The sequence below is a fragment of the Eimeria acervulina genome, genomic scaffold, assembly GCF_000499425.1.
Source record: "Eimeria acervulina Houghton genomic scaffold, Eah_scaff80, whole genome shotgun sequence".
Classification (NCBI taxonomy): Eukaryota; Apicomplexa; class Conoidasida; order Eucoccidiorida; family Eimeriidae; genus Eimeria; species Eimeria acervulina.
In genome coordinates, this window is record NW_013549593.1 from 47501 (window position 1) to 57500 (window position 10000).

The 10000-nt window shown below is 43.5% G+C and overlaps 4 protein-coding genes across 4 annotated transcripts in view; 3 read left to right on the plus strand and 1 right to left on the minus strand.

Moving 5' to 3' along the window:
* The window catches only part of EAH_00013850 (Proteophosphoglycan ppg1, related, related), a gene marked incomplete at both ends in the record, with an annotated part of 2046 nt that extends 218 nt beyond the window's left edge, over positions 1 to 1828 (plus strand). Inside the window, one exon of the mRNA XM_013394370.1 lies at positions 1 to 1828. This exon is cut by the window's left edge and continues 218 nt beyond it. Coding sequence (XP_013249824.1) covers positions 1 to 1828 — 1828 coding nt within the window.
* Positions 1829 to 4526: 2698 nt separating this feature from the next.
* EAH_00013860 (hypothetical protein, conserved) lies at positions 4527 to 6860 on the plus strand (the record flags this gene model as incomplete). Its single annotated transcript, XM_013394371.1, has 3 exons — positions 4527 to 5208; positions 6273 to 6391; positions 6699 to 6860. 3 exons carry the CDS (start codon positions 4527 to 4529, stop codon positions 6858 to 6860), a joined length of 963 nt encoding a protein of 320 aa, XP_013249825.1.
* Positions 6861 to 8609: 1749 nt separating this feature from the next.
* EAH_00013870 (hypothetical protein) lies at positions 8610 to 8885 on the plus strand (the record flags this gene model as incomplete). The annotated part of the gene is made up of 1 exon (XM_013394372.1): positions 8610 to 8885. One exon carries the CDS (start codon positions 8610 to 8612, stop codon positions 8883 to 8885), a length of 276 nt encoding a protein of 91 aa, XP_013249826.1.
* A 152-nt stretch (positions 8886 to 9037) lies between these two features.
* EAH_00013880 (Ring box protein, related) overlaps positions 9038 to 10000 on the minus strand; it is a gene marked incomplete at both ends in the record, with an annotated part of 1738 nt that continues 775 nt past the window's right edge. Inside the window, 3 exons of the mRNA XM_013394373.1 lie at positions 9038 to 9044; positions 9852 to 9898; positions 9993 to 10000. The exon at positions 9993 to 10000 is cut by the window's right edge and continues 88 nt beyond it. Coding sequence (XP_013249827.1) covers positions 9038 to 9044; positions 9852 to 9898; positions 9993 to 10000 — 62 coding nt within the window. The remainder of the gene's footprint in view (positions 9045 to 9851; positions 9899 to 9992) is intronic.

Sequence of the window (10000 nt, forward strand, 5' to 3'; positions counted from 1 at the left end):
AAACGAAGACAGAGAGCCTGCTGCAGTAGGTGTATATACACCTGAAGCTGCACCAGCAGACGCAGACCAGCAGCAGCAGCAGCAGCAAAGCGAACCCAATAGCTTCCCAGATGATGACCCGCAGAACTACTACGATGACCATCAAGAACCTGAGCAGCAGCAGCACCACCTGCAGCACCAGCAGCAGCAACAGCAGCAGCAGCAGCAGCCGCAGCCGCAGCCCCAGCCATACCATGAAGGGGAGGAGCCCCTTCATGAGGAAGATTTTCAGGATCAGTATTACATCCACGGGGGGCAGCCAGAGCAGCAGCAGCAGCAGCAGCAGCAGCAGCAGCAGCAGCAGTATCCTATGGAAGAAGAAGCAGATGATGATGATGATCAACACATGCTAAGCTACTCCAGCAACGCAGACCATCTGCAGCAGCACGAAGGAGTCAGACAGCAGCAGCAGCAAGATGAATCCACTTACATCCACGAAGAAGAGCTGCCAGAGGAAGACAGCAGCAACGTGTATGGGCAGCAAGAGTCGCAGCAGCAGCAGCAACAGCAACAGCCACAGCAGCCGCAGCAGCAGCCCTCAGCAACCCACGCTGGAGAGGCAGCCACTGCCGAGCCGCAGCATCAAGATGAGGAGCTTCTCGCTGCACCGCATGAGGAGCAGCATCACCTGCAGCAGGAGCAGCAGGAGCATGAGCATGACGAAGCCAGCCCTGCTGCTGCTGCTGCTCCTGCTGCTGCTCCCGCTGCTGCTCCTGCTGCTGCAGCTTCATCAACAGCTGAGGGTGAGCCCCCCGCTACGTCTCCCCCTGCTCACCAGCTGGGCGAAGAACAACAGCAGCAGCCGCAACCACAACAGCAGCAGCAGCAGCAGCAGCAGAGCCATGCAGCAGCAGACCCTCGCCAAGGGCATTGCAGCGCAGACGAGCTTGCTGCTCTTGCTCGTCACTTTGAAGATGTAAATGCATGTCCTGCTTTCGGGTGTATTGACAGCGAGAGCAACAACTACCTGGAGTTGATAGAAAAGCATTATAAAGATAAATATACTGCAGCAGAAGCAGCAGCATTTGCAGGGGTCCTTGCTGCATGTCATTGCCGATGCCCCGTCATGCGCTGCGAGGTTGATTATGTAAACAAACACAGCAGCAGCAGCTGCAGAGCAGCAACAAAGACCTTCTGTCTTCAGTCTAACGATAAATTTATTCAGAAATGTAATCTTGCTGCTAAACAAATACCGAAAGTCTACGACATTGAAGCAGACCCCCACGCATTTAAAACTCCCTGCACTGTCTGCGAGTCAGCTGCACAATACACATATCCTGCTGCTGCTGCTGCTGCTGCTCGTGCTGCTGCTGTTAGTGCTGCTGCTGCTGCTGCTCGTGCTGTTGTTGCTGCTGCTCGTGCTGCTGCTGTTGCTGATGATGGTGCTGCTGATGTTGCTGATGATGGTGCTGGTGCTGTTGCTGATGCTCGCGCTGCTGCTAATACTGCTGCTGCTGCTGCTGATGCTGCTGCTCGTACTGCTGCTCATGCTGATGCTGCTGATGAGGATGGTGCTTCTGGTTCTGTTCTTGCTGCTTCTTGTCCTGCTGCTCATGTTGGTGCTGCTGCTGCTGCTCGTGCTCCTGCTTCTGCTCCTGCTGCTGCTTCTCATGCTACTCGTGATGCTTTTCATGTTTCTCTTGCTTCTAAAGCTGCTGGAGTGGCCGCTGCTGGTGCTGCTGTTGCTGCTTCTGCTTCTGCTGCTGCTGCTGCTTCTTTTGCTTGTGCTTGGGCTGTTGCTGCTGCTGCTGATGGTGCTGCTGCTGCAGCTGCTGTTATTATTCTTTAACTTTGCTTCCTTCGTTGTACGCTTAGGGAAGTGATAACTGAGGAGACTGAAGCTGCAGCAACTGCAGCAGAAGCAGCAGCACTGGAAGGCAGCAGCAGCTCAGCAGCAGTAACAACTCCTCTTCTTTCTGTCCTCTGCCTCGCTGCTGCTGCTGCACTCCTACTCTAATAAACAAAATAAGCAGCGGCAGCTGCAGCCGCTGCTCCAGCAGCAGCACAGGGAGCAATAATGCTAGCAGCAGCAGCCGCAGCAGCAGCAGCAGCGCTAGCCTGGGTTAGATTGTACGCATGCAACAGCAAGACAGCAGCAGCAACAACAACAGCATACAGCGGAGAGGCAGCAAGAGGTGGCGTCATTTGTGTCTTCCTGCCGTTAGCAGCAGCAGCAGCAGCAAACGCAGCAGCAGCAAAAGCAGCAGCAGTAAAAGCAGCAGCAGCAGCAGCACACCGCATATAAGATATTCATTAGTGCATGCATAAAAAAGCAACAAGACCAACATTCATATAACTGCATGCATGCAATAGGCCTGCAGCAGCCAGGCAAGGGGTGTGTATACACCTCAACAACACGAATTCGTAGAAATAATAATATATATACTGAAGTGCATGCATGCAATACAAGTGCATGCACTTCAATATAATACAGCTGCATGCATGCAATGCGTGCAGTAGTCCGGCATGCATGCATGCATGCACGCATGCATGCATGCATGCAATACAGCTGCATGCATGCAATACAACTATATTGTATGCATGCACGCATGCAGGCATGCAATTGAATTGCAAAGGAAATAAGAGACAAGAAGCCATCTGCATGCAAATGGGGCTTGCTGCAGTTGCTGCAGAATGCATGCATGAATTCGCATGCATGCAAACCTTCTAGAGGCAGAGACGAATAAGACAATATGTTTTCCTTTAAGCTATTCGAAAGGACCCTCTGCTGCTGCTGCAGCTGCAGCAGCAGCAGCAGCAGCAGCAGCAAACCCAACAGCACTAACAAATGCAGCAGCAAAACGCGGTATCAAGACACAGCATATATATAAATATTACCATATTTATATTATCGCAGCAGCCAAACGATGAAAAAAAATATATCCTTTCTCTTCTCTACTTTCCTTCGAGTATACGAAAAGGCGATTAGCCTTTTGCCTCCACCCTAAAGACCTTTTTCTGCTGTTTTTATTTTAATTAAAATGCAATATCTCTCTCTTGCGGTGCAGCAGAACCCCTTGTTGTTCCCTCTGTGTAAACACAACTCAAAAGACCCCCGAACGCCTGTTTATTTGCTGCTATTCAAACGATCTACGCCTTGATAAGAAGATGCATGCATGCAAGCATGCATGCATGCAATAGAACAACAGCATTTGAACACCTTGCATGCAGTTGAACATGCATGCATGCATGCATGCATGCATGCAATACAACTAACTACATGCATGCATGCAATACAACTGCATGCATGCATGCATGCAGTACAAAACTTACTGCATGCATGCAATACAAAACTAACTGCATGCATGCAATACACATGTAGTACACAAGGATGGTGCAGTACACTGGCATGCATGCACATTCAAACTATCTGCATGCATGCATGCAATTAGTTGTATATAATGCTTGAGACTGCAGAGGGGAGATGGTTAAAAGGAGAAGATCATCCTCTTGCAACGCTTTGGAGTCTAATACCTGCATGCACGGCAGGCGCAGCAAAGCGCGGAGCGTTAAGTTCAGCAGCAGATTATACGTTTATAGGGCATCTAAACTCAACTAAATGAATGAAAAATGCAGCTTTAAACATTTAATTAAAACTAATACCCCAATAGAAAGCTACAGATACATGCGTTGCTACGCGCACACAGAAGGAGCGCCGGTCGTGGGGCCCCCTGTCCACTGGACCAATTGGTTTAGTATTTGTTGACTAAAATTAGGTAAGGCGTTTCCTTTTACTTTCCCTATTTATTACGTACGGGAAGATCACTGCATGCAGAAACAACAGATTCAGAAACCCTAAACAGCAAGAGGAAGGGTGCGGGCGCTCCACTTGGTTCGGGGCTGTAGGAAGGAGATAAAATTGAATAAACAAGCAGGAAATGGTATTTTTCAAAGTTCTAAAGTCAAAACAAATCACAAAAAGTTCTTTCTTCGGACAAATCGTTTGATTTTCCAGCGCCTGTGATGCTGGCATACAGATCGATACGGAGTACAAGAGACTGGTAATAAAAGGAGTGTGGGATGTTTCCTTGTGCGTTTCCTCTATATTTCTAGTTTTAATGTGTTTTATTACCTTCTACAAAAGAAAAATGAGGGAAAATGTCAGCTTTCTGTTCCAATCCAACCGACGGAAGCTGCGTGTACACCCGCAGAAGTTGAACGGCGGGCGGCGACGTGGCTGCCACCGGACCCCTGCGCTTTTGATTAGAAAAAGGGAAGAAAATATTGAAAAATAGGAATAGTTGTGTAGTTTTATGTTTTTATTCTAACTTGTCCCTTCTCTCTGCCTTAATTCATCCGCGTTTTCCCTTCAATTACTTGCGATCTTCTTCGCTTTCTTATCTGCGGTCCATCACTCTGGTCGCGAGTCGTGTGTGGGTATTTATTTTTGATATTTTCGACTATTTTGTCGGTATTGTTTGTTTTATTTCGTATGTTCGTATAATATTTCTTTTTTCTCCTTCATTGGATTGATTTCTTTATCGACGATGAGTTCAAAGAAAGATTCCATACGGCTTTCCACCTACGACGAGTTGTTCAGCTCGCCTCCAAAGGGACCCCCAAAGTCTTCTTTAAAGAAGCTTCGCAGCTTCCGTCGCCGTTCTGTGCAGCAGGGAAAGGGAGCTGAGTTATTTGCTGCTTTACAGAAGCAGCGGGTTGTGATAGATGAGAAGGCGATCCATTTTGTTGCAGAGGCGAGAGCAGGCAAGCGAGCAGATGCACGAAACTCTGTCTTTAAATTAGCTCAGAGATATCAGGTGTTACCCGATAGAGAGCGCATGCAACGAATAAAGCAGCTGTATGGTATAGTGAAGGAAAATGAAGATTCAGGAGATGAAGCATGGGAGGGCAGTGATACTAAACTGCCAGGTAAGCTTGACCCTGAAGCTTACCTAAGGTTAATTCGCAAACAAGACAGTGAAGATCATGAACATTTATTAAATGAGATGGAGGAAATCAATCAGGAGACTGCCGGACTTTCAGAAGATGTCGTTACACCCGAAGGCATTACAGATGAACATACACTTAACGAGCTCGAAATGATTATAGAAGAAAACGAGAAAAAATCTTCTTCTGAATCAGAACAAAGTAAAACAGAAGAAGAAGAAGACGAAGACAAATCCAGTGATGAAGACAGCGATGTGGACTTTGATGAAGACGATATGAAAAGTATGCACCAAGACAGAAGACCAGTATTTGTTATTTTTAGGGTTTAGGGTTTAGGGTTTAGGGTTTAGGGTTTTTCTTCGTTCTCATTTTATTTCCACCTGTTTTCTCTTTTGCTTATTGCTCATGTTAGTTTTTATTATTACTACATTTTATCGTTGTGTATTATTATTATTATTACTATTACTATTATTATTATTATTATTATTTTCTGTATTATTTTTCGGTGTTCTGTACCATTGTTATTATTTATTATTATTTGCTTTTATTATTAGTACTAGTTAGAGTTATAAATATTATTTATTGTGAATTGCTGCTGTCTTACTTATTGTTTATTACTGTGTTGTTTAATATTAATAGTATTCTAATAATAATAAATAATAATAAAAATTTATTAGAAATATCTATTTATTTATTTACTCCATCTACTTTGCATCTCCCCACAACCTTTACTCGGTTTTTTATTTTGTTTTGTTTCATTTGTTTTGTCGCTTGTGTACAAATACGAATGAATGTAGATATAAATGCATATATATATATATAAATATATATATATATATATATAGGTATAGTCAGCTGCAAAGGGGTTTGTTTGTTATCATGGGTTTCACGAAAGTTTTGATGTATTCTAATTTTGTTTTTCTTTATTTGTTTTTGTTTGTTGAATTTTTATTTTTATTTTTATTCGTCTGCCTTCTTGTTGATGGCTGCTACTCTCTATATTCTTTTTCTGCATTTTCTTTTTGTTTAATTTATTTGTTTTACTATTTGTTTTATTTGTTTATTTGTTTATTTGTTTTGGTTTGTTTATTCGTTTTATTTTTTTAATTTTTCTTTTATGTGTTTCTGTGAATAGGCATGCGTTGACTTGGAGTTAGTTGTTTGTTTATATTATTTGTTTACAGAATTATTTATATTTATTCTTATAACATAAGATTAAATATAGATAATATGTGCTTTTTCTCTTGTAAACGATTAAATGTATAATATTTACTTATATATATTAATGATGAAAAGTTTGTTTATTCTTTCTGCAGCATTAAATTCTCTGCAGCGAGAGTTTGTAGGAAACAATTTATATCAGTGGTTTAAAGATATTCAAAAGGCATATGAAAGCGGAGTTAAGCTCGTTAAAGTAAATAGAATGGGTTATAAGTTCATTCGCATTGTTACAATCAAAGATATGGTGAGAAAAAAGAATTCAATCTTTTCAAACTTTTTATGCATATATATCTCAGGTGTATGTACAGCTCAACTCACCACGCCGCTTCTTCTTCTTAGTTTTAATATATATAAATAAATACTTTTAATTCTATCGTTTAAATATCTTCAAATTATCAACGTATCATACCGTCACGTTCAGGTGTACATGCAGCTCACATTTATTTTTCTTTTTTTCGTATGTTCCTTTCTTCGTTTCTTTAATGTCTTTTTCTAAAGTTTATGAATAATTAAAGAGTATTTTCTTCTTATTTCGTTGCTTCCTGCTGCAGATGCTGACGATCAATCAGCCGCACACGCACTCGCAGGCTAAGGTAGATAGACAGGTTGCCCTGCATACAATTGTCTCTGTTGTCTTGGGAAAAGGTTCAAAAGAATTTGCAGCATTAGAAGAACTCGTTAAAGAAAAAAAAGAAGCAGAGGAATTCAAGTGAGTCGGTGCATGCATGCATGCTGCTGTTGCTGCTGCTGCTGTAAGCATGCTGCTGCTTCTGCTGCATGCATGCATGCTGCTACTCTTGATGCTGCTGCTGCATTCATGCTGCTGCTGCATTCATACTGCTGCTGCTGCTTCCATTCTGGTGCTGTAGCATGCACCCTGCTGCATGCAGCTGTGTGCATGCTGCTGCTGCATGCTGCTGGGTGCTGCTGCTGCTGTGCGTATATTGCTACGTTCTAATACAATGCATATCAGCAGCAGCAGCAGCTGCTGCTGCTGCTACTGCATGCACGGCTTGTTTTAAACTAACCTCTCGTACAGAAGATTGATTGTTTTTTTGTGTGTATTTCTTTTTTATTTTGTTTGCATTGCTGCATGCATGCTGTTGATTGTTTTGTTTTATTTTTATTTTTTTTATTCTTCTAAATAAACTAATTTTTTTTGCTGAGTGTTTCTGGCGATGTCTTCGTCTTCGTTTTTTGTTTGTTTTTTATTTATTTGTTTTCTTTTCTCTTTGCGTTTGTTTATTGATATTTAATTAGCTTGCATTATATTTAGTTAAACTATATTTATATATATATTTAAATATAACTTAAATATATATATATATTAAATATAATTTTATATATCTTTTCTTTTGCTTTTCTCAGTCCTAAGGGGACCGTTTGCTGCGTCGTGAGTTTGCCTCGCAACCGAAGTCTGTCGCTAATCTTTTTGTAAGTATTTGTTTGTTTATTTGTTTTTATTTTATTTTTAATTTAAATAAAATAATATATATAAATATATACACACACTCTCTCTCTGTCTTCTTTGTCTTTGTCTGTCACGCTGTCACCTCCTCTCTGTTTTGCTTCTGCGGGTTTGTTTTTCTGTCTGTCTCTGTCTCTGTGTCTCTCTATCTGTCTGTCTCTCTGTCTCTCTGTCTCTCTGTCTCTGTCTCTGTCTCTGTCTCTCTGTCTGTCTCTGTCTTTGCTAGTTATTTATATTATATTTTATTTTTAATTTTATTTGATATCTCTGCTGTATTCTGTTGTCTCTCTGTCTTTGTTTGATTATTTATTTTTTATTTCTTAGATCTAATCTTTTGTCGCTGTCAGTTACTCTGCTGCTTCTGCTGCTATTGCTGCTGCTGTCGCAGCTACTGCTGCTGTTGTTACTGCTGCTGCTGGTGTTGTTGCTGCTGCTGTTGCTGTTGCTGCGGCTGCTGCTGTTGCTTCTGCTGCTGCTACTTTCGTTGCCATGCAGCTGCTGCTGTTTTAGCTGCAGCTCGTGTTACTGTTGCTGTTGCTGTTGTTGTTGTTGTAGTTGCTGCTGCAGTTGCTGCTGTATCTGCTGCTGCTGCTGCAACTAAAGAAGTAAGACATTTGAATTATTTTATTTGTTTTTATTCAGAGACGAAGACAACCGGAACGGGTTTGTCTTCTTCTTGAGGGTATTAATAAAGAAAGCACGTGCTGCAGTTGAGCAGCTGGAGCAGCAGCAGCAAGGGCATGCATGAAGCAAATAAAAAACAGAAGTAAAAGAAAAGATCAGCAACACAATATAGTCTCACCCTTGCTGCTGCTCTTCCTCCTTTTGCTGCACCTGTTGCTGCTCATCCCGTTGCTGCTGCTGTTGATGCGGCTGCTGCTGCTTGTGCTGCTGCTGCGCGCGTGTAGCAGCTGCTGCTGCAGCGTATGCAGCAGCAGCAGCAGTAGTAGCAGCAGTAGCAGGAGGGTGCAGCGAGCCGCTTTTATAAATAGAGATGGAGACAGCTTCAGACAAAAGAGGAGCTGCAGTGAGACTGACGCAGCAGCAGCAGCAGCAGCAGCAGCAGCAGCGACAGCAGCAGCAACGACAGCAGCAGCAACAGCAGCAGCAAGAACAACAACAGCAGCAACAACAACAGCAGCAGCAACAAGAGCAACAAAAACGCCAGCAGCAACGACAGCGGCTGCAGCCATATCAACGACGGGCTCTCCTGCAGCAGCAGCAGAAGCTGCAGCAGCAGCAGAAGCTGCAGCAGCAGAAGCTGCAGTAGCAGCGGAAGCTGCAGCAGCAGAAGCTGCATTAGCAGCGGAAGCTGCAGCAGCAGCAGGAGAGACCCTTCGGGTGTACATTGAGGTGCTGAGCGTTTATAACTTTTTTCTCTTCATTGGCAGTGACACGCAAAAAAAGAAATAAAAATGCAGCTTAAAGACTGCAAACCCTAAACCCTAAACCCTAAACCCTAAACCCTAAACCCTAAACCCTAGATTAGATAAAAAAGGAGGCAGGAGGAATGCAATGTGCAGGTTAAAGGCGGCAAACGCTAAACCCTAAACCCTAAACCCTAAATCCTAGAGGAGTATAATATTCTCAACACCGAGAAACCCTAAACCCCAAACCCTAAACCCTAAACCCTAAACACTAAACCGTAGGCAAGCCAATGCAACTCGAGGGTCCGAGGATAAAGACAGAATAATGAAGGAAGAAAAACAAACAAAAGAAGAGAGTAAACCCTAAACCCTAAACCCTAAACCCTAAATAACAAGCAGAGAAGAGAAAGAAGACAGAGGCAGAGAGAGACAAAGAATAGGGTTTAGGGTTTAGCCGATTGGTTTACTATTTCTAATATTTATTGTTTATATTATTTCTAGGGTTTAGGGTTTAGGGTTTAGGTTTTCTTCGGTACTTCTCGCTTAATGACTTTAATCTCGCTGTTGCTTCCGCATTCAACAAAACAAAAGATAATGTAGCAGCAGCAGCTGCTGCTGCTGCTGCAGCAGAAGGTAACGCTGCTGCTGCTGCAGCTCACTGCTGCAGCTGCTAATGCTAATGCTGCTGCTGCTGCTGCTGCGGCTGAAGCAGTTGCTGCTGCTGCTGCCGCTGCTGGTGAAGCGGGGGCTACTGGAGCAACGTGAGAGCATCTGCTGCATCTGCTGCAGGATTTGCTGCTGCAGCATCTGGTGCAGCAGCAGATGTGTTGCTGCTGCTGCTGTTGTTGCTGTTAGCAGCAGCACCTTACCTCCTAGGGCCCACGGCGATCAGCTCTCCCGTTCCACCCCCCACCCCCTAAACCCTAAACCCTAAACCCTAAACCCTAAACCCTAAACCCTCAGCGTCCATACTTCTGGAATTCCCACTCTGCATTATCGAGAGGACAGACCTGCCGCG